Source organism: Salvelinus namaycush, chromosome 36, assembly GCF_016432855.1.
Source record: "Salvelinus namaycush isolate Seneca chromosome 36, SaNama_1.0, whole genome shotgun sequence".
Taxonomy (NCBI): domain Eukaryota; kingdom Metazoa; phylum Chordata; class Actinopteri; order Salmoniformes; family Salmonidae; genus Salvelinus; species Salvelinus namaycush.
Genome location: NC_052342.1, coordinates 17,133,322 through 17,157,942, shown reverse-complemented (window position 1 = coordinate 17,157,942; position 24,621 = coordinate 17,133,322). Strand labels below are relative to the sequence as shown.

Here is a 24,621-nt window from a genome sequence, read left to right as displayed (position 1 = left end):
AACAGTGAATGGAGGAGAAAGTCAACAGATTGTTCTGGAAGACATTTCAACAGTATTTTGGTGCTTTAGTTGGGTTCTACAACCCACCCTCTCTAACATTGAAATATTTTTCCTGCTTCACCTACTAGTTTAAGGATAATAAATACTCATGTTATTCCACTTCTTACTCTGTTTAATATATTTTTGTACAAATTGTGAAAATTATTGTACGAGAACGTAGTAGCATACATCTGGTGCTACTGTGGTAAGTTTGGAATGATGAGAAAAATGTATGTGATTCCTAATTACTGTGAAGAAAATATTGATACATTTCCAATGTTTTTCTTTTAATCAAAGTAAATGTAAATCAATCAAGATCCCCAAACTAGCCAGTCCTCGCTTTGTATACTGTAGTGCTGTTGTCATGGAAATGGACAAAATGTACTAACAAAGTAATACAAAAAAAAGTATATACTGAAATGTTTTTGGTGGATTCATTGTGCAGTATGTCTGATCCGCATCATAGAGATCCATAAATATTCCTTCAACCATATTTATTACAAAATGTTGTAATTGGTACAAAAAAAGACATAAAAAACAGAAGGCAGTCCATCAGACACTTACTGAGCATTGATCAGTGTTTTCCCTCGGCGTCGAAGTTCATAACGTGACATAACATGACATAACATGTTTATAACAGGACAAGGAGTTGACAACGATGACCCCATGGAAGGTTTTTACGACCACTCTCTACATGTTCTTGGGTTTGGAGATGACTCCATCTGGGTAACGTTTCTTGAAGCGAGCCACGACATCAGGGTCCAAGAGGTGAATGCCATCTAACTGATTACCAAGAGTTACCCTGAGAGAGAAAAAAGGCTTTAGAAAAAGAAAGAATATCCACATACCTCATTTACAAATTCAATGAATACACACACACACACACACACACACACACACACACACACACACACACACACACACACACACACACACACACACACACACACACACACACACACACACACACACACACCAGTTGGGTTGGACATTGTGAGGTCTGCCAAAGAGCTCAATCTTCCTGGTACCAGGTGAGAGCCTCTCAATCATTCCATAAATCTCATCTGGCTTGTGGCTGGTGGAACGCACCTGGAGAGAGAGAGGTGGTGAGGAGAGAAAGAGGTAGAGACAAAAGACAAGAATGAGAGAGAGCAGGAGAGGGAGAGAGAACAGATAGGGTTGAGTTAAAACATTCTAGGCTCTCATAGGATTGGAACATCAAATGGATTAATTGTGTTTGACCCCTGACCTCTGCCACGATGACATCACAGTCCAGCCCTCTGTTGAATCCCTGGGGCTGTCCCTTCACGCCCACCTGAGAAGCACATACACATCAATACAACTGTACACACACACACAACTATACCACAATAACAGTAAATATACACAACTGACCGCACTACACTGCCCAGAGCCCAGAGTCAGATAAGAGGTATGAGGACACACAACATCACACTCACCAAGCAGTGCTCCTTCCCATGATTGAGCCAGTGACCAGTCCTCCCGGTACGGATGATTCTCTGTAACTGGTTGGTCTTCACCCAAATGATCTCATCAACACGCTCATAGCTACGAGGGGGAAAAAGCATGGGTAAGACAGATTACGACAGTTGACTTACTTACTTATTGGTCCCAAAGGTTGATGAATAAAGACTTACCCCCAAAGACTCAGACATTCTCTACCCAACTCCATAGCCCTAAAAGAAATAGAGATAGAAATGAAGACTGAACAGCCTACTGAAAAAAGTGAAATATGTCAATCACAGCAACAATTAACGTAAACAAAAATCAAGAGTTTATGGCTTGTTATCATATAATTAACCTCTGTCAGACCCTGCATGTTCATTAGCATGCACTGTTCTTCTGGCAGCTGATTGGTCGAGTAGAAACACACTATTCCACTCATATCTGATTGGTGGAGGTACCTGCCAGTCACCCAGAGGAAGAGGAAGCCGTCGTCCTGGAGGACGGGGATGTGGAGCTTCCTCATCTCATCGTCCGTCAGAGTTCCGTAGGGCAGCTCCATGTGGATGTCCCAGGGAGGGTCGGCCATCACCACAGAGAACTTCCCCAGAATCGACACGTCCAGGACCCGGATGTCACAACAGATCCACTGTGACGGGGGACAAAATCAGATCAGACTGGATTGAACTGCAGCGTCAGTCTGACCACTTCTGGAGGTAACTGACATAACCTATGTAGACAGATTCATTTACCTAATTTCTCCCTTTGGGGAATTACACCATTAGAGACATGTACCAAAATAAAAGCCTAGTCTTCCTCCTCCTCCTTCCTTTTCATAGGCCTCCCCCTTTTCCCTTCATGTCCCTCTCCCTCCTCTCTCACTTTATTCCTTCTCTTCCTCACCTGAGAGGGGAACAGTTTCCCCACGTTGCTGTCTTCCTCCCCCTGGTGTAGTCCCACCTCCATGCCCCCAGCCTGGAGCCCCATCAGGCCCCCCTCTGCCTCTGGAGGGGCGTCGATCTCATAGTGCACGTATTTACAGGTGTCCATGTGGAAACAGGTGTTGAGGAAGGAGCAGTCTCCAAGACTCTCGTCTGTGTGCTTGTTGATGATGCGTCTGAGGGAGAGACGACAGGGCTCAGCCAAAACAGCGGGACCAGATAAGATGCTTCAGCCAATTAAAATAGACTGTAAGTGATTAAATGGAGACATACAGCCAATCACAAGGCTGCGGGGCCAGACGGATTACCAGGACGTGTACTCCGGGCATGTGCTGACCAACTGGCAGGTGTCTTCACTGACATTTTCAACATGTCCCTGATTGAGTCTGTAATACCAACATATTTCAAGCAGACCCCCATAGTCCCTGTGCCCAAGAACACAAAGGTAACCTACCTAAATGACTACAGACCCGTAACACTCACGTACGTAGATATGAAGTGCTTTGAAAGGCTGGTAATGGCTCACATCAACACCATTATCCCAGAAACCCTAGACCCACTCCAATTTGCATACCACCCAAACAGATCCACAGATGATGCAATCTCTATTGCACTCCACACTGCCCTTTCCCACCTGGACAAAACGAACATCTACGTGAGAATGCTATTCATTGACTACAGCTCAGCGTTCAACACCATAGTGCCCTCAAAGCTCATCACTAAGCTAAGGAACCTGGGACTAAACACCTCCCTCTGCAACTGGATCCTGGACTTCCTGACGGGCCGCCCCCAGGTGATGAGGGTAGTAGCAACACATCTGCCACGCTGATCCTCAACACTGGAGCCCCTCAGGGGTGCATGCTCAGTCCCCTCCTGTACTCCCTGTTCACCCACGACTGCATGGCCAGGCACAACTCCAACACCATCATTAAGTTTGCAGACGACACAACAGTGGTAGGCCTGATCACCGACGACGACGAGACAGCCTATAGGGAGGTCAGAAACCTGGCCGGGTGGTACCAGAATAACAACTTATCCCTCAACCTAACCAAGACTAAGGAGATGATTGTGGACTACAGGAAAAGGAGGACCGAGCACGCCCCCATTCTCATCGATGGGGCTGTAGTGGAGCAGGTTGAGAGCTTCAAGTTCCTTGGTGTCCACATCACCAACAAACTAGAATGGTCCAAACACACCAAGACAGTCGTGAAGAGGGCACGACAAGCCTATTCCCCCTCAGGAGACTGAAAAGATTTGGCATGGGTCCTGAGATCCTCAAAAGGTTCTATAGCTGCAACATCGAGAGAATCCTGACTGGTTGCATCACTGCCTGGAACGGCAACTGCTCATAGTGCGTACGGCCCAGTACATCATCGGGGCTAAGCTGCCTGCCATCCAGGACCTCAACACCAGGCGGTGTCAGAGGAAGGCCCTAAAAATGGTCAAAGACCCTAGCCAGACTGTTCTCTCTAATACCGCATGGCAAGAAATGGTTTTTATTTCTTTACTTATCGATTGTCACCTAATAACTTTTTTTTTACTTAAAAATTGCACTGTTGGTTAGAGCCTGTAAGTAAGCATTTCACTGTAAGGTTGTATTGGGAACATGTGACAAACTTTGATTTGATAAGGGATGTGATCAGCACAACAACAAAATCAGGAAAAAGGCGATTTGGGGTTAAATTAAATGATGCAAAAAAGTCAGCAGGAATACGCCTCCCAAGTGGCGCAGCGGTCTATGACACTGCATCACAGTGCTAGAGGCGTCACCACAGACCCGGGTTTGTTCCCGGGCTGTGTCACAACCGGCCGTGATCGGGAGTCTCATAGGGCGGCGCACAATTGGCTAAGCGCCGTCCGTGTTAGGGCAGGGTTTGGCCGGATGGGCTTTACACATCTCATCGCGCACTAGGGATTCAGGCGGAACGGACACCAGCAGGCTGACCTCGGTGGTCAGTTGAACAGTGTTTCCTCCGACACATTGGTGCGGCTGGCTTCCGGGTTAATCGGGCAGGTGTTAAGTGCGGTTTTGCTGGTCATGTTTCGGAAGACTCATGACTCGACCTTCGCCTCGTGAGCCCGTTGGGGAGTTGCAGCGATGAGACAAGATTGAAATTGGGAAGAAAAAGGGTGTAAAAAATAGTTATCAAGAATAAAACATATTTGGGAGTGTACTCTTATGGTTGTGTGTGGCAGTAGTACTGACCGGAAGTGCAGCTTGGTGCAGGGCTGGGGTGTGAACCCAGACCGCGTACACTCCTCTTTGGTCCCGTGGTCACAGAACTCCTGGACCTGAGCACGACCACGTGAGCGGAACTTCTCAACGATGGACTGCTCTTTAGCTGTGCTGGTGTTCAGAAGCTCCAGGATTTCTCTGCTCATCTATAACACACACACACACACACACACACCACACACACACACACACACACACACACACACACACACACACACACACACACACACACACACACACACACACACACACACACACACACACACTTTGATTTCGCCATTGACAGTGTGGTTGAAAAATGGTTTGAACATTGGGCAGTATAATAAGGTTTGTACTGATATGGTTCAAACTACCCCCAGGGTATCTCCATCTCTATCCCCTCCCTCTACCAAGGTGTGAATGTACCTTCTTGCTCTGCTGCTCCTTGGTGGACTGCTGGTTCAGGAGGCTCTCTATCTCCATGTCCAGGTGAGACGTCTGCCCTTTACTGGTCCTGCCCTGTTTATCTGCCCCGCCCCTTCCTCCTCCAGCCTTCCAATCAGAGGGCCCGGTCAGCTGGGAGGAGGAAGCCGGTGCCAGGGAGATGGAGGAAGTGGGCGGAGGGGAGGGCGGGCTCTGGAGAGCAGGGGAGGAACCTGGCGGACGTTTATGGTGGGCTTGGTCCTCTGCTTTCCTCTTCCTCTGGCCTAAGGCCCCGCCCCCAATCATGGCCCAGAGTTTTGTGTGGTCCACGGAGATGACGAGCGTTGAGGAAGAAGAGGGGGAGGTGGCCACGGATGGCTGCCGGACTTCGATGAGCTCCTGGGCAGAGAACTTGAGCAGCAGACTCTGGATGCAGCCATGGGTGACAGGCACTTCAGACTGTGGAGGAGAAAATAGAAGTGGAATGAGAGAGGAAGGTGAGGAAAGAGAAAGGATAGGAAAATGAATGTGATGCAGTTATGGGAACAGCGGCTTATGAGTGACAAAGTGATTATTCATATCCATAGTCTTCATAAAATTTGCAATAGCGGTCAGCACACACACATACACTATCCAGACTAGGTTCATATACTATTTTAGGCATTTCAATTACTTTTCAAAACAAGTATTCAGATAATGTTTTTTCAAATAAAGGTTTAGTTGAATATTGGAATGTAGCCTATTTGAAAATACTCAAATACACTCCCATGCATTTCACCCAGGTGTGAACCCAGACCGCGTACACTCCTCTTTGGTCCAGTGGCCCTAGGATTTTAACTAACTAGATGAAAATACTTTCAAATACTATTTGTTTTTTTACAAATAAACATTCAAATACTCAAATAAAAGTAGTTGTTTTGGGCTGTGTATTTGAAAAAACTCAAATAAATAAATAACAAATACTCAACTCAAATACACATGTATTTGAACCCTGGTCTGATTTTTTTTTTAGCAAATATTAGATCTTGGTCACAAGGATACACACTCACAGTATTGAGCTCATCAGTGATGGTCAAGGAGTCAGTGGGCAGTGAGAGGCTCAGGTCCGACAGATAACCCAGGAGTCTCTTCTCTAGTTCAGGGTCCGGGGGACGTTCAGCCTCCTCCTGTGGGGGACTCTGGAGGGCTGGTCCGGGACTCTCACTCCGCGCTGCAGCCCCTTCAGTACTGCTGCCTCCCACCTCTGCGATAAAAGAAAACCACCAGTTGTAAATCCCATTAGCAGTAACAGTGCTTATGCAGATTAAGAACTTTGGTCACTAGTTAACGTTATTCGTTAGTATCTGGACCATATAGCTAGGTGTCCACAGACAATGCACAAGCATTGACATTTGCTGAACTTTTTCAACTTTAACCATCAGCATAGAATCAAATACATCTGTGTGTTGAAATCCCTATTGTCTAATCTTATTTTCCCCATCCCGCCTTTCTAGCTAGCTAACGCGTTAGCATAAAGACACACCTGCAGCGAGTTGCGTGGGGTCTTTCCGTCGCCTCTGCAGTCTCTCTCGCAGCGAGTCCAGCTGCTTCTTGTGTGCCTGGATGTTGCTCCATGTATCCGACATTTAGAGTAGGAGCTACCGCGAAAATGAATCGAAAACGGGGCATGCAAGATCACTTAGTTTAGCGGGATAATGTGACTCCGCTCGCACTGTGTCGGACTAACAACAACAACGAATGACTGGTTCCCCCTTGTTGTTGGAGGAAACCACCAAGACAGACAAATCCAAAATCTAACAGCTAACTTTTCTATTACAAGTAGAATTTGTCAACTCTCAGAACTCGTTCAAATAAATGTTTTACATAATGTTAGGTCGTGACAACTTTAAAGCAATCGATATGTTAAAATGAGCACAAGACGGATGTTTTTTGAAAACGGACACATTTCCGGTTGAAAAAGATCTACTTCCGGTTCAGTCTGTTCAACAACAATATGACATTTGTTGTTAGTTCATTAGCTAGCAATATGCGGTAAAAAAAAATAAAAAAAATAAACTTGAGTTTATTACTTTAAGTAAATAAGAATGGTTTAGCAAATAATAGTTTAATATTATCTAGCTACTGCATACCCCTCCAGGCCAGCAGGTGCCGTGTTGTCAATGTACTCTTCTCGAATCTCTTCTCGAATTCTTCTTCCAACAACCACTGGAAAAGATGGCGGAAGTGGAGAAGGATGGTGATCCTGCGACTGACAAAGATGATTTACAGATTTTAAAAGTATTGCAAAATATTATATTATTATCACTGCATGGAATATATTGCCATAATTAAACTCGCAATTGTAATGGACGTCTTATTTAAACAGTTACATCCCACCTGTCCTTTGTTGCTAGCTAGCGCTCCAGACTCGTTACTATAACAACTGATACCAACTGTCATATTAATCGACCAAAATCTTGTGGTTGATTGTACTATCTTCTATCCGAGTTGGTTGTCTCTAAATCTGACGAGCCGTCAGCTGATTGTCGGTTAGTTAACTGTCTAACGTTAGCTTGGCTTGACTGACAGTGTCTCTCAATCTTGGCTAGCCAGCTAAATTGGCGCCTGAGACGTCTAGCCATATGCAGCGAAAGCTAGCTATCTTGCTGTGTCATCATCCCTCAATGCCAGTGAGCATGCATGCACTTATGCAAGGAAACCAACAGCATCAAGTGTATTTGCTGCATAGCAACACATTTCAAAATTACATTATTGTAACCTGATCTGGCTCATCATGATTGCATGCCACGCACCTAGCTAATGTCCTTAACAGGTATCAACAATGTATCTCTTTCTGGATCAGGAACGAGTGGATGAGTTGTATCATTTTCGGGATCATTACTTTGAGACTCACTGTGTGGAGGATGCAAAGAGGAAACCGAGTGATGTGGCACAGGAGATGGAGAAGACACTAAAGAAGCTGGAGGAGAAAGAAGGTGAGATAACAGAAAAGAAAGGTGTGTTCTGATTTGGTAACCACACATGTAAAAAATAATATACTGAGATTTTGCATGATAGCTTTGTATCCATTTGGAATGTTTTGTGTAGTTACAAATCTTTTACCACACGATTCAGTGCTCACAAAGCCTGCCTGACTAGAGAGTGATCTTTTTATGCATTATTTAATCATCAAAGACTTACATAACTAAGACTTATGGTGTCCCTCCATCTCTTCCAATCCAGAGTCATATAAGCACAGTTGTCGTCCACCAGCCTGCTGTCTCATGCGGTAGCAATTGAGCCTGGGGACGAGGTAACATAAGCACAGTGCTGACTGAGCTTAGCTTGGCATCTAACATGTGGGGTTACATCTTTAAACAAACAGCAAAAGTCAGTTGACCAAAGCAGTGGTTCCCGCTCCCTCCCAGGGGGCAGGGGTCACCCCCTCCCCCCAAAAACGACAGAAGTAACTCAATTTCTAAATTGGGTAGTGCATCATCTGTTTTTCTCTTGTCATGTTAGTCATTGCATACCTTACAGTGCTACTTATAACTTGTCAGAAATGTACAGATCAACTAGCCCATGTCAGATAATGTTTTTCAGCTCGGTTTTTTAGCCAATAGATTTTGTTGGAGTATTCGAGTCACTCAAATATCACATGAATACACATTAGACATGGGAAAATGTATGTTAAGCTTTAAAACTGCGACATTTTCTCTATGCCAACAAGAGGGATGTGAACCGTGCTTGTGCCCATAGAAATAGATGTTCTCCAATGCTGGAAGGGGGGCCTGAGTGAAAAAGTTTGGGAACCCCTAGACTAGAGAATCATCTTTGTCGTCCCTTCGTCTCCTCCAGAGTCGTATAAGCACAGTGCTGAGTTCCTGCTGCTGCGGGGCCGCTCCCTGGGGGTGGCTCCGGAGTTTAGCACCACCGCTGGGGAGTGCCTGTCCCGGGCCGTGAAGCTGGAGCCTGGACTAGTGGAGGGCTGGAACACACTGGGGGAGCAGTACTGGAAGAAAGGAGACCTGACCACCGCTAAGACCTGCTTCACTGGAGCCCTGCAGCAGGTTAGCAATAAGAACACAGTAATCGTGTGTTTTATTTGCATAGCTGGGCTTTTAATTCACAGACAGCATGAGTCACAAAGCTCTTCAGGTTAACTGGAGAGTGGTGCCGTGCTACTGTTGTTGTGTTGAGATCAAGGTATGCAGTAGAACCTTACTGATCAAGAACAGAATGCATGTAAAGTGTTCATCACTGGTTATAGCCCTAGTTATAGGCCTACATAAACAACAGCTGTTTATCACAACCTTTCAAGCCATAACTCTACCTCCCATTGTGTGCACCTTCATTTGTCTCTTTCTACCTTTATTTCTGTTTACTCTGGTCTGTTTTATTCTTTATTGCTACATCATTGAAATTGAACTACCCCCAAACCAATTTCCAATTATTATTATTTTTAATGAGTGGGGCATTCTCTGGCATACATGGTTGCTTTTCTCTCTCTGTCCCAGAGTAAGAACAAAGTATCTCTGCGTAGTCTGTCCATGGTGCTGAGGCAGCTGCCAGGAGGGGGCGGTGATGAGCAGGGGAAGAGGGTGCTGGAGAGCGTGGCCATGGCCAGGCAGGCTGTACAGCTAGACGTCACCGACGGCACCTCCTGGTGTGAGTATGATGGATAGTCTCATAACAGATTCATATTTTACAGTGGTTAGGAGTTCAGAGAATTAAAGTGTGGGGGACACGTCCGGGGTTAGTGGGGGTGCATATGCATACATATGTTGTGTGAATAGGTTTGGCTGTAATTCAGGATCTCCAAAGAGAGGATAAAAGAACGTACATGTTGGTATTAGAAAACGTCCTCTAGTACTGAATATGAGTGGATAGTGGATGATGTATTGATGTATGTTGACAGACATCCTGGGGAATGCCTACATCTCCCTGTTCTTCACCTGCAGACAGAATCCACAGATGTCTCAGCAGGCTCTGAGTGCCTATGCACAGGCTGTGAGTACACACACAAACCAAACTCAGTTGTATTTACAAAGCCTGACAGAATAGTATGAGTGGGTCAATTAGAACGTTGTGCAATAATCATTGTTAAGCACTATATAATTCCTTCCCTCCTCTGTTCTCTCTCTCAGGAGAAAGTGGACCGAACAGCAACCTCCAACCCCGATCTGCACTTCAATAGAGCCACGGTAAAACATTATTGTTGGCATGTTCTGATATGATTCTTATAATATGCGTGTGGTAAATTACTTCAATAATTCCATTACACAGAAAAATGCATATAAAAGTTAACTGAAGCTAATGATCCATGCCTGTGTCTAACCCCTCCAGCTGTTTCAGTATGAGGAGATGTTTGGGTCTGCCCTGGGCGGGTACAGTCGCGCTGCGGCCCTGGACCCTGCGTGGGAGGAGCCTCCAGAGAGGGAGAGGCAGCTACTGGAATACTTGGAGAAACTCACAGCACTCACAGAGAACAAGGTAGAAACAGGAGAACCCCACACATACACACACATACATTTACACACATTCATATAGATTAACTGGACAGGGCACATTAGTCTCCAATCTACATCTATCAGCAGTTCATGTGATCTGTATAGGATATAAACTTAATAAAATATACAAACACATTTCTTGTCAACTCCAGCACTAATGCAAATGTGTATCAGATATAATTATAAATCACCAGTAGGTGGCAGCAGAGTCCTATGCTTTTCCACTGATAAGTGTCCTACTCTTTTTCTTTCACCCCTTCAGGGGAAGGTGAAGGCCCGGCGCCTGCGAACGATGCTCTCCAACCTCAGCCCGTTGGCCCTGGGGCCGTGCTCCTCCCCTCAGTTCCGCTCCCCCGCAGGCCGCGTTGGGAGCCTGGAGCCCCGGACCCTGTCTGCCCTGACACACGGCCACAACGCTGGGGTGGCTGCCCTGGGAAAGGTGGTGTTCAGCCTGGCCTCAGAGGGACGCATGGCCTTGTGAGTTCCCCTTCCTCTAGTGTTAGACTACTATCTGTAATATGGAGTCTGCTGTGTACTTTATGCGTGTGGATCTCTGTGTGTGAGATGTACAGTTGAAGTCAGAAGTTTACATACACCTTTGCCAATTACATTTAAACTCAGTTTTTCACAATTACTGACATTTAATCCTAGTAAAAATTCCCTGTCTTAGGTCAGTAACTTTATTTTAAGAACGTGAAATGTCAGAATAATAGTAGAGAGAATTATTTATTTCAGCTTTTATTTCTTTCATCACATTCCCAGTGGGTCAGAAGTTTACATACACTCAATTAGTATTTGGTAGCATTGCCTTTAAATTGTTTAATTTGGGTCAAACGTTTCGGGTATCCTTCCACAAGCTTCCCACAATAAGTTGGGTGAATTTCGGCCCATTCCTCCTGACAGAGCTGGTGTAACTGAGTCGGGTTTGTAGGTCTCCTTGCTCGCACACGCTTTTTCAGTTCTGCCCACACATTTTCTACAGGATTGTGGTCAGGGCTTTGTGATGGCCACTCCAATACCTTGACTTTGTTGTCCTTAAGCCATTTTGCCACAAATTTGGAAGTATGCTTGGGGTCATTGTCCATTTGGAAGACCCATTTGCGACCAAGCTTTATCTTCCTGACTGATGTCTTGAGATGTTGCTTCAATATATCCACATCATTTTCCTGCCTCATGATGCCATCTGTTTTGTGAAGTGCACCAGTCCCTCCCGTAGCAAAGCACCCCCACAACATGATGCTGCCACCCCCGTGCTTCACGGTTGGGATGGTGTTCTTCGGCTTGCAAGCCTCCCCCTTTTTCCTCCAAACATAACGATGGTCATTATGGCCAAACTGTTCTATTTTTGTTTCATCAGACCAGAGGACATTTCTCCAAAAAGTACGATCTTTGTCCCCATGTGCAGTTGCAAACCGTAGTCTGGCTTTTTTATGGCGGTTTTGGAGCAGTGGCTTCTTCCTTGCTGAGCGGCCTTTCAGGTTATGTTGATATAGTACTCATTTTACTATGGATGTAGATACTTTTGTACCAGTTTCCTCCAGCATCTTCACAAGGTCCTTTGCTGTTCTGGGATTGATTTGCACTTTTCGCACCAAAGTACGTTCATCTCTAGGAGACAGAACGCGTCTCCTTCCTGAGCAGTATTTATTTATTTATTTCACCTTTATTTAACCAGGTAGGCTAGTTGAGAACAAGTTCTCATTTACAACTGCGACCTGGCCAAGATAAAGCAAAGCAGTGCGACATGAACAAGAACACAGAGTTACACTTGGAATAAACAAACATACAGTCAATAACACAATAGAAAAAAGTCTATATACTGTGCAAATGAGGTAAGATAAGGGAGTTAAGGCAATAAATAGGTCATAGTGGAGAAATAATTACAATTTAGCAATTAAACACTGGAGTGATAGATGTGCAGAAGTTGAATGTGCAAGTAGAGATACTGGGGTGCAAAGGAGCAAAAACATAAATAAGGGTATGGGGATGAGGTAGTAGGATGGGCTATGTGCAGTGGTCTGTGAGCTGCTTAAAGTTAGTGAGGGAAATATGAGTCTCCAGCTTCAGTGATTTTTGCAATTCGTTCCAGTCATTGGCAGCAGAGAACTTGAAGGAAAGCCGGCCAAAGGAGGAATTGGCTTTGGGGGTGACCAGTGAAATATACCTGCTGGAGCGCATGCTACGGGTGGGTGCTGCTATGGTGACCAGTGAGCTGAGATAAGGTGAGGCTTTACCTAGCAAAGACTTATGGATGACCTGGAGCCAGTGGGTTTGGCGACGAGTATGAAGCAAGGGCCAGCCAACGAGAGCATACAGGTCGCAATGGTGGGTAGTAAATGGGGCTTTGGTGACAAAACGGGTGGCACTGTGATAGACTGCATCCAATTTGCCAAGTAGAGTGTTGGAGTCTATTTTGTAAATGACATCGCCGAAGTCAAGGATCGGTTGGATAGGCAGTTTTACGAGGATATGTTTGGCAGCATGAGTGAAGGATGCTTTGTTGCGAAATAGGAAGCTGATTCTAGATTTAATTTTGGATTGGATATGCTTAATGTGAGTCTGGAAGGAGAGTTTACAGTCTAACGAGACACCTAGGAATTTGTAGATGTCCACATATTCTAAGTCGGAACCGTCCAGAGTAGTGATGCTGGACGGGCGGGCAGGTGCTGGTAGCGATCGGTTGAAGAGCATGCACTTAGTTTTACTTGCATTTAAGAGCAGTTGGAGGCCACGGAAGGAGAGTTGTATGGCATTGAAGCTCATCTGGAGGTTAGTTAACACAGTGTCCAAAGAAGGGCCAGAAGTATACAGAATGGTGTCGTCTGCGTAGAGGTGGATCAGCGAATCACCAGCAGCAAGAGCGACATCATTGATGTATACAGAGAAGAGAGTCGGTCCAAGAATTAAACCCTGTGGCACCCCCATAGAGACTGCCAGAGGTCCGGACAACAGGCCCTCCGATTTGACACACTAAACTCTGTCTGAGAAGTAGTTGGTGAACCAGGCGAGGCAATCATTTGAGAAACCAAGGCTGTTGAGTCTGCCGATAAGAATGTGGTGATTGACAGAGTCGAAAGCCGGTATGACGGATGCATGGTCCCATGGTGTTTATACTTGCGTACTGTTGTTTGTGCAGATGAACGTGGTACCTTCAGGAGTTTGGAAATTGCTCCTAAGGATGAACCAGACTTGTGGAGGTCAATTTTATTTCTGAGGTCTTGGCTGATTTCTTTTGATTTTCCCATGATGTCATGCAAAGAGGCACTGAGTTTGAAAGCAGGCCTTGAAATACATCCACAGGTACACCTCCAATTGACTCATGATGTCAATTAGCCTATCAGAAGCTTCTAAAGCCATGACATAATTTTCTGGAATTTTCCAAGCTGTTTAAAGGCACAGTCAACTTAGTGTATGTAAACTTCTGCCCACTGGAATTGTGATACAGTGAATTATAAGTGAAATAATCTGTCTGTAAACAATTGTTGGAAAATGTACTTGTGTCATGCACAAAGTAGATTTTCTAACTGACTTGCCAAAACTATAGTTTGTTAACAAGAAATTTGTGGAGTGGTTGAAAAACAAGTTTTAATGACTCCAACCTAAGTGTATGTACACTTCCGACTTCAACTGTACCTTTTTCTGCATGTTTGGGGTGATGGAAGTAAGTTGCTGTCTACATGCCCCTTTGTTTGAAGGTGTATGAACTGAAGGGCTATAATACTGTATGTTTTGCCTTGCTGGGGTACATTTGCTATGGTGGATAGACAGTGATATGATACTGTGTCTCTCTCTGTCTCCCAGTACGTTCGGCATGGTGGACAGTGAGGAAACATGCTGCGTGGTCATGGTCTATAACACAGCAGACAACTGGGGAGTTCTGATTGGAGACTCTGTGGTCATCCCGGAGCCACAGGTCAAACGCCACAGTGTAGCACACAACGACCAGGTTAGTGTGTCTTTCTCTACAGCTTACATGGATCTTTACACACTTTTTACTTACAGTGATTGTGATGTAATTCTATCTACTTTAGCTGAATGCACTGATTTTAGGTGTCTCTGAATCTGTTTGGCCTCCTTCCTCATAACTCGAATTAGATTTTTTTTAAATGGCATACAATGAGCTCTACTGTGATTTTGGCAGTGCATGGCCTGACGGTCTAAGTCTCAGGCCCTGGGAAGGAACATTTTAAAGGCCCATCTCCTGGCTTCGGAGGGGAAATGGGGAAGTTTAAGCTAATATCCTGTAATTCTACATATTTTGCCATGAGGCAGAGAGAAAACTTTGCAGTTTTAAAGCTTAAATGACTGTGCATTTAATTAATTTTTATTTTGGGGGGGCAATTCAAGAAGTACTGAGTTGAAAAATGTATAATTGGGGGAGTACTGTAGATACCAATATCCCTGTGAGCCTTCCAAGCCCGTGTTGGCCAGGGTTAAGAACGAAAATTGGAGATGAATAATATTACTTAATCTAAACTTATTCCAAGGATCCCTTGGCCAAAATGTTTAAACTGTTGTTTTTCATCATATTCATATTCATAAAATTAAAAAATAAATATATATATATAATGTGTGCATACATAGCCAAAGACAGACTCCCTCTGTTAGACTTAATTATCAAAACTGACATCACTTGAACTCCACCAAGGCTACTACAGATCTAGGTGGTCTCTTAATTTCTGATTTTCCAATCTCTCCTGGCCCTGCTGTAGACGTTTGACTTCCGCAGTATACGAGTGGACTCCCCTCTGCTCCTCATCGTCAACGGCAAGAGACAGAACGTCCAGGCTCAGACTGCAGCCTCAGTCAGCTACAAGCCCCAGAGTGAATGAGAGAAGGGGGGATGATAGAGGGGGGGGGGGGGGGGGTGCCTCTATCTAAAAAAAGGCCTGTGTGCCTTTTTTTTTTATCTTAGTTTTGTAAATAGTAGATCCTTGTTTGTTAAATAGTCTTTAGGAATACACTGTTTGTACATATTTATAAATATTTTTGTTTGTATTTTGTTAAAGTGGGAGGGAGGCTGGGGGATTTTGTAAATTACTGACTACTAATATGATAATTAATTGTGGTGAAGATGGTGTCAGACATGGGTTCAAGACATTAAAACAAACATGTCTCCAATGTGGACATGATTGAAACTTTTGCTTTATCATTAGCTTATGTAGTTGATCACCTTTCATTGTGATGTGCAAACATTAAGTTGTGAATCAAAGTAACTTCTGGTAACAAAAATGCAACCACTAAACTACAATATCAAACTGTTTTGTTGGATGCTGATTGGCCGTCACAGACACACCTATGCCTGCTAACATGATCACCTAATCTCCATAAGAATATCATGTTTATGTTGTTTTCCGAATCATCTCGTATTTATATCAACCCCCACACTATTTCCCCTTACTTCCAGCCTACTATTTAGAATGGTACAGCGGGGGTTAATATAAGCCTCGATGTCTGCCTATCTGAACTCGGAAACAACGTTTCACTTTTGAATGTCGATCTCTGTAGCTTGCCAGTACCATACGTAGTGAACGGTGCCCAGACGGGGCAACTTTTTCTGAGCCAGTCGAAATCACGAATCAACGTCATTATTATTATTTTTTATTTTATTTAACTGGACATACTGTATCATATCCAAGTAAATGCCAATAGAAAAAAGCTCAAACAAAGGAAAATGCAGCTATTGTACTGTCATTCCCGGTTTAATGTTTGACGTGACTGAGGTAGTTGAAGTTGGCTAGCTAGCTAGCAAGTGACAACAACGTTATCTAGCCTGCATAGCAACCATTTTCTTAAAAAATTAAGACCAGTCCTTTTGCATAGCAAATTTGCAAAAATAATTACATTTAAACGACTGGTTTGTGTCTGTCGCAATATGACCAACATAACTAACAACCACATTTTTGTCCGGACTATATCTCTTCTGCTGGAAGAATTACATTCTATGAATTGATTTACACCATTTACCTGTGACTGTATTCATGATACAGCACTGCTTCTTGTGCCTTATTGCTTAAATGCAGACAGGTACCAAACCAGCATTGTCTCAGTATTAGAATAAGAATGAGTCTATTCTATTAATTATAATCCTGGAATTCTAATTCAAGTCCCAGTAATTTTTGAGGAAGGTCCCTGTCTCTGACAGGAGAGCTTAACTGGAAGGTCAAACTTCCAGTTAAGAAACTTCCACTTCTCCCTGGAGCCAAGACTGGAAGGTCTTGGCTCCAGGGAGAAGAGGTGCATGTCTCCCTCGGGCTCATGCCCAAGAATGGAGGACTCCTCCGGGGAGAGGGCTTTCTGATCACCCCTGGGAAACAGGTGGGAGGTGGTGAACTGAAGCTATTTTTGTAAAGTTGATTTCCCCCTTTCATAGACAGTACACCAATTATGCCCTGTTTTGTCTCAAATACCTCCCAAAATGCTTTCTCTGTCTCTTACTCTTTGTATTGTGTACCCACTCTTCTCTATACATCCTCCACTATGTCTTCATTACAAATCCTAACTTGAGATCCGCTTGCACAAGTTTGGTCAACTCTTATAAGGACATCAGTGCCTGAATTCATGTGAAAGCCAGAGTATTTGTACATACTGGTTTCTAGTTATGTTTCAGGCCTATAGTATATCACTAGATCTCCCTCTTGATTCCCCCCCTCTCTAACCTGTGTTGAACTCTGTGGGTCTCTGTCCCCCACCACCATGTTACGCAGTCTCAGCGAGTCATTGAGCCCCTGTAGCTTCTGGTACAGCCTGTTCCTCTCCATCAGATGCTCTGACACCTCACTGTTCTTCCTCTTGTACTCCTCCATCACCTGGAAAAGACAAGGGAACTGAGGGATGCCAGGGAGGTGGAGGGAGGAGACTGCGTGAATCAGGCATTCGTGTTTGAATTGCTGCAAAGAAACCACTACTAAAAGGACACCAATAATAAGAGGAGACTTGCTTGGGCCAAGAAACACGAGCAATGGACATTAGAGCGGTGGAAATCTGTCATTTGGTCTGATGAGTCCAAATGTGAGATTTTTGGTTTCAACCGCTGTGGCTTTGTGAGACGCAGAGTAGGTGAACGGATGATCTCCAACGTGGAGGAGGAGGTGGGATGAGGTGCTTTGCTGGTGACACTGTGATTTGTTTAGAATTCAAGGCACACTTAACCAGCATGACTACCACAGCATTCTGCAGCGATGCGCCATCCCATCTGGTTTGCACTTAATTGGGACTATCATTTGTTTATCAACAGGACAATGACCCAAAACACACCTCCAGGCTGGGCCTCTCGAGTTGCGCAGCGGTCTAAGGCACTGCATCGCAGTGTTGGCGGCGTCACTACAGACCCGGGTTGTATCACAACCGGCCGTGATCGGGAGTCCCATAGGGCGGCGCACAATTGGCCCAGTGGCGTCTGGGTTAGGGAAGGGTTTGGCCGAGGTAGGTCATCATTGTAAATAAGAATTTGTTCTTAATTGACTGCAAATGTATTTATAAAGCCCTTCTTACATCAGCTGATATCTCAAAGTGCTGTACAGAAACCCAGCCTAAAACCCCAAACAGCAAGCAATGCAGGTGTAGAAGCACGGTGGCTAGGAAAAACTCCCTAGAAAGGCCAAAACCTAGGAAGAAACCTAGAGAGGAACCAGGCTATGAGGGGTGGCCAGTCCTCTTCTGGCTGTTCTGGGTGGAGATTATAACAGAACATGGCCAAGATGTTCAAATGTTCATAGATGACCAACAGGGTCAAATAATAATAATAATCACAGTGGTTGACGAGGGTGCAACAGGTCAGCACCTCAGGAGTAAATGTCTGTTGGCTTTTCGTAGCCGATCACGTTCAGAGTATCTCTACCGTTCCTGCTGTCTCTAGAGAGTTGAAAACAGCAGGTCTGGGACAGGTAGCACGTCCGGTGAACAGGTCAGTGTTCCATAGCCGCAGGCAGAACAGTTGAAACTGGAGCAGCAGCACGGCCACGTGGACTGGGGACAGAAGGGGTCACCAGGCCAGGTAGTCCTGAGGCATGGTCCTAGGGCTCAGGTCGAGAGAGTGAGAGAGAGAATACTTAAATTCACCCAGGACACCGGATAAGACAGGAGAAATACTCCAGATATAACAGACTGACCCTAGCCCCCCGACACATAAACTACTGCAGCATAAATACTGGAGGCTGAGACAGGAGGGGGTCGGGAGATACTGTGGCCCCATCCGACGATACCCCCGGACATGGCCAAACCGGCAGGATATAACCACACCCACTTTGCCAAAGCACAGCCCCCACACCACTAGAGGGATACCTCCAACCACCAACTTACCATCCTGAGATAAGGCCGAGCATAGCCCACAATGATCTCCACCACGGCTCAATCCAAGGGGGGGGGCACCAACCCAGACAGGAAGATCACGTCAGTGACTTGCCTAGTTTTACAAAAATAAAGGCTGTGTAAGGGCTATTTGAACAAGGAGAGTGATGGAGGGCTGCATCAGATGATCTGAACTCCACAATCACCCGACCTCAACCCATTTGAGATGGTTTGGGATGATTTTGACTGCAGAGTGAAGGAAAAGCAGCCAACAAGTGCTCAGCATATGTGGGAACTCCTTCAAGACTATTGGAAAAGCATTCCTCATGAAGCTGGTTGAGAGAATGCAAAGCTGTCATCAAGGCAAGGGTGGCTGCTTTGAAGAAAATATATTTTGGTTTGTTTTAACACTTTTTGGTTACTACATGATTCCGTATGCATTATTTCAAAGTTTTTATGTCTTCACTAGAAAAACCCTTGAATGAGTAAGTGTGTCCAAACTTTTGACTGGTACTGTATATACAGGGCCTAAGGAAAGTATTCAGACCCATTGACTTTTTCCACATTTTGTTATGTTACAGCCTCTGAAATGGATTAAATAGTTTTTTCCCCTCATCAATCTACACACAATAACCCCATAACGACAAACAAAAACAGGTTTCCAGACATGGGACATTACATAAGTATTCAAACCCTTTGCTCTGTACTTTGTTGAAGCACATTTGGCGGTGATTAAAGCATCGAGTATTCTTGGGTATGACGCTACAAGCTTGGCACACCTGTATTTGGGGAGTTTCTCCCTTTTTTCTCTGCATATCCTCTCAAGCTCTGTCTGGTTGGATGGGGAGCATCGCTGTACAGCTATTTTCAGGTCTCTCCAGAGATGTTCGTTCGAAGTTCAAGTCCACGTGTCCCGAAGCCACTCCTGCGTTGTCTTGGCTGTGTGCTCAGGGTCGTTGTTCTGTTGGAAGTTGAACCATCGCCACAGTCTGAGGTCCTGAGCACTCTGGAGCAGGTTTTCATCAATGATCTCTCTGTACTTTGATCCGTTCATCTTTCCCTCGATCCTGACGAGTCTCCTAGTCCCTGCCGCTAAAAACATCCCCACAGCATGATGCTGCCACCACCATGCTTCACTGTAGGGATGGTGCCAGGTCTCTTCCAGGCATTCATGCCAAAGAGATCAATCTTGGTTTCATCAAACCAGAGAATCTTGTTTCTCTTAGTCTGAGAGTCTTTCGGTGCTTTTTGGCAAACTCCAAGCAGGCTGTCATGTGCATTTTTACTGAGGAGTGGCTTCTGTCCGGCCACTCTATCATAAAGTCCTGATTGGTGGAGTGCTGAAGAGATGGGAGAAATTTCCAGAAGGACAACCATCTCCAAAGAGGAACTCTGGAGCTCAGTCAGAGTGACCATCGACCTTCTCCCCCGATTACTCAGTTTGACCGGGCGGCCAGCTCTAGGAAGAATCTTGGTGGTTCCAAACTTCTTCCATTTAAGAATGATTGAGGCCACTGTGTTCTGGGGGACCTTCAATTCTGCAGAAATGTTTTGGTACCCTTTCCCAGATCTGTGCCTCAACACAATTCTGTCTCTGAACTCTACGGACAATTCCTTTGAATTCATGGCTTGGTTTTTGCTCTGACATGCACTGTCAACTGTGGGACCTTTATATAGACAGGTGTGTGCCTTTCCAAATCATGTCCAATCAATTGAATTTACCACAGGTGGACTCCAATCAAGTTGTAGAAACATCTCAAGTATGATCAATGGAAACAGGATGCACCTGAGCTCAATTTCGAATCTCATAACAAAGCTTCTGAATGCTAATGTAAATAAGGTATTTCTGTGGGTTATTTTTATACATTTGCAAAAATTGATTTGTCATTATGTGGTATTGTGTATAGATTGATGATCATTTTTATTTTATTTAATCCATTTTAGAATAATGCTGTAATTTAACAAAATGTGGATTAAGTCAAGGGGGTCTGAATACTTTCTGAATGCACTGTATATATGGGGGATTGGAAATGATGCAGACAATTACATTTTTTTATTTTGTATTTTATTTAACCTTTATTTAACTAGGCAAGTCAGTTAAGAACCAATTCTTATTTACAATGACGGCCTACCAAAAGGCAAAAGGCCTTCTGTGGGACGGGGGCCTGGGGTTAAAAAATACTATATAAATATAGGACAAAACACACATCACAACAAGAGAGTCAACACAACACTACATAAAGAGAGACATAAGACAACAACATAGCAAGGCAGCAACACATAACAACACAGCATGGTAGCAACACAACATGATCAACAACATGGTAGCAGCACAAAACATGGTACAAACATTATTGGGCACAGTCAACAGCAAAACGGGCAACAAGGGAGAGACAACAATACATCACACAAAGCAGCCACAACTGTCAGTAAGAGTGTCCATGATTGAGTCTTTGAACGAAGAGATTGAGATAAAACTGTCCAGTTTGAGAGTTTGTTGCAGCTCGTTCAGGTCGCTAGCTGCAGCGAACTGAGAAGAGGAGCGACCCAGGGATGTGTGTGCTTTGGGGACCTTTAACAGAATGTTACTGGCAGAACGGGTGTTGTATGTGGAGGATGAGGGCTGCAGTAGATATATCAGATAAGGGGGAGTGAGGCCTAAGAGGGTTTTTATAAATAAACAACATTGATGGAAGCTACAAGCTATCTGCAGGATTAAAGCTGATCTACCCCGTAAAAAATAAATAAATAAAAAGCTACAACTCTATAAAACTCTCGTTGTGCACGGCAGTCAATGGGTTTAGCTATCTTACCTGTTTCAATGGCTGAAAGTCGGACCTTTGAGAAATGTTTTGTTGCTGAAAGTTTACTAGCTAGTTAGCTACATATCTTGCAATGGGCTTAATGAAAATTCTGATTGGCTAGCTAGTCATTTTAAGGGACCAGTCAAATAGGCCCTTTATATAAGAAAATACATATTTCTTTCATACAAAAGTTTTTTGACTTTTATGTAGTAGTACTAAATGAACAAAAAGCAATACCATTGTATTAATAATAAAAAGGATTAGCTTTGTGAAGGAACATGTTATGTTTGTGCTCTTCTAATAACCAATTCGACTGGGTTCATGCAAGTGACTGATTGATTGTGCTTCGGAGGAATCCTCACTCTCAGTATAAGCAATTTGGCAGTATGCCCAGAACATTGCTTTGAGAATAAATAGGGATATCTCAGTTTCAAGGTCTCAGCTTGGAGAGAACAAGCCTCATGAGGTATTGGTCGATCACATGCAGGAACCAAATGTTAATGATGAATTAATGATGAATAATGAATCATGTAAATCATGCTAATATAACTTGTCTGTGTAAGCAGTATATCAGAGAACTAATGGGACTGCCCCGGCAGAGCTCCCGACTGACATGTACTATGGTGCATTTAAGTTTGTTGGAACCTGTCCAGCTTGCTGATAATAAAGAATGATTAATTTAATATTGACTTCAGGTGTCCCTGGTGGTAATTTCCACGACAGTGTATTACAAGTTCAATGGTGTTATTGTTTTTTTTTGCATTCATTTTTACTAGTTGTATTTTTTTGGTAGATTTTTACACACTTAATTTATTTAATCGACAGGTGATACTACCCTTTTGGTGCATTGGTTTAATGCAGGCAAATCTTTGTGCACTCATTGTTTTAATGCAATTAATACAGGCAATCATTTTCTTTCCATTTAATTAACCATTTGCCTTTCTTTCCTGTCCTCATGCATTGAATAGGACATGTCATGTACAGTATGGGAGACACCTCCTTAATTGTTTTTCCTTTTCTCCCTCTCTGTCTCTTTTTGTATCCCTCCTCCACGTGTTACGGGACTAACATCAGGGGGTGGAAGAGGGGCATTGTGCCGGAGCAGCACTGGATCCAGGAGTTCAAATTGAGAGAGAAGAGATGCTCACTCAACTGTGTCCAGTGCGCCATTGTCGCAGATTCCCATCTCTGCTTTTTAAGTAGAGCTCTGCCTGCGCACAAGAACACTGGCAGAAGGATGGGTCAGTGTGTAGGATCACATGTAATGGAACACATGCATGTTCTGATGCGGAATGGATGGAAACGCCTCAACATTCTCACACCACCTCTTTGTTGATATTTAGCCATATGTAAATCAGTGTGCAAATGGGTCCCATTCATTCGGCAATGGTGGACATATAGACAGTCATGAACCCCCTTGCCCTCCATGTGAATATTTAGCATATAATGATCATATATATTGCAAGCAATGATAAGGCTATTATTATTTCCTTGTCTCTTGACCACTTGTTGAGTATTAAAGGATAAATTACCCAAAATAAAAATAGCAATTCATGTATGTAGGCCTATTTGTTTAATATTCAGAATTTGTTATTTATTAATTTATGCTAAACTTTTTTTCTATCACTTAATTCCCCAAATGGTATGCTTAAAATAATTCATTATCGGCAAAATCTCAGAAAGCTCGTCAACAAATTCTAGTTGAATGGGTTCAAACAGCATGTACCAAGTAAAGTCATATGCTACTTTGATTTATTCATGTGGATTTTAACACCCAGGATGATCTTTGATTGAGAGTTTAGTGATGGCGTGGAGAAAATACGCAAAACACAGAGAAAAGGGAGAACCAGGGAGTCTGTGTTCCGCGCCATTGAAATGCAAATATCAGTGAGGAACAAGAAGAGGTTGTGTGTCTGTGTGTCTCTGTTTGTGTGTGCCTGCGTAGGGGAGCGGGGGAGGTGTGGCGCAAGTTTTGGACAGCGAGAGAGACTACTTTAGGAAAACAGCCACACACGCACTCTCCGCAGCTCATATGACGGCGCATTTATAGGGATTTCTGCCCCTCTTTGATTTCTTCCATGCAAGGGACCAACGAGCTATACCGTTGTCTAGATGCCATTTAGAAATTCTAAATTTCCTGAAATGTGAGTTTGGATTCTGGAACGTGAAGCCTACAAGTGCGTAAAGTGGCCAGTGTTATTTATTCGGCGAATGCCCCCCTTCTCTCAGTCTCCTCGTGAATCATGTCACGCCGGAAGCAGAAACGACCGCAGCAGCTCGTTAACTCGTACCAGGGGGGCACGCGGATACTATCGCACGGTGAGAAAAGTTTATTATGCTTATTCTAAGGCATGCGTCTGTTTTTTTCCCATAGGATATTTCCCATAGTTCTATGAATGAATCAACAAGCAAAGTTACAGGTCGGAATTTACAACTATGATGGCGTTCAATAGGGTTATCAAGGTAACGTTATAAGATGGCTTTGTTTGCAGTAACTGCAGTTAAAATCCTGCTAGGTAGTAGGCCTTAAGTCAAAGTTAGTTTATTTTGTTACATTTTATATGTAAATACCTCAAATGTTTCCTTTCACATCTAAAAAGTAATTTTACTCAGGTGACCAATCATCAGCATATATTGATATGTGTATCTCTGTGCTTTGTTTGCATATTTTTTTTAATTGCAAAAAGTAATTTGCTCTTGCAATAAGTTCGTTTAGTGGACTGCAATCTGGTGTAGCTCTGCAATGGGCCCCGTAGTGGAGTCCCAGGTACTTGAGGGCTGGCCCTGTAAACTTTTCCCTGTGGCCTGGATGATAATATCCATCTGTGACCATTTTCCTGTGATGTTTAGTCCTCTAGGAAACTAACAGGCTGCTCAGGGCTGACAACTGGAGGTCTTTCATTACTTAGACGACAGTCTCCCTATTCATCAACAATAAGGCTGGATCAGTGGGGGGG

At 44.0% G+C, this 24,621-nt stretch overlaps 2 protein-coding genes across 2 annotated transcripts; one reads left to right on the top strand and one right to left on the bottom strand.

The window, feature by feature from the left end:
• Positions 1-120: 120 nt before the first annotated feature.
• mettl3 (methyltransferase like 3) lies at positions 121-6,916 on the bottom strand. The gene is made up of 11 exons (XM_038975961.1): positions 6,605-6,916; positions 6,132-6,325; positions 5,086-5,541; positions 4,651-4,826; positions 2,407-2,620; positions 1,965-2,152; positions 1,698-1,736; positions 1,500-1,608; positions 1,289-1,354; positions 1,016-1,128; positions 121-841 (listed from the first exon to the last, which is right to left on the bottom strand). Exons 1-11 carry the CDS (start codon positions 6,705-6,707, stop codon positions 730-732), a joined length of 1,770 nt encoding a protein of 589 aa, XP_038831889.1. The 5' UTR covers positions 6,708-6,916; the 3' UTR covers positions 121-729.
• A 372-nt stretch (positions 6,917-7,288) lies between these two features.
• Positions 7,289-15,419, top strand: LOC120030378 (tetratricopeptide repeat protein 5-like). Its single transcript, XM_038975765.1, has 10 exons — positions 7,289-7,359; positions 7,925-8,057; positions 8,920-9,131; positions 9,579-9,729; positions 9,980-10,071; positions 10,209-10,265; positions 10,408-10,554; positions 10,834-11,048; positions 14,373-14,517; positions 15,284-15,419. The coding sequence occupies exons 1-10, from the start codon at positions 7,297-7,299 to the stop codon at positions 15,401-15,403; spliced, it is 1,335 nt and encodes a 444-aa protein (XP_038831693.1). The 5' UTR covers positions 7,289-7,296; the 3' UTR covers positions 15,404-15,419.
• The last annotated feature ends 9,202 nt before the right edge of the window (positions 15,420-24,621 follow it).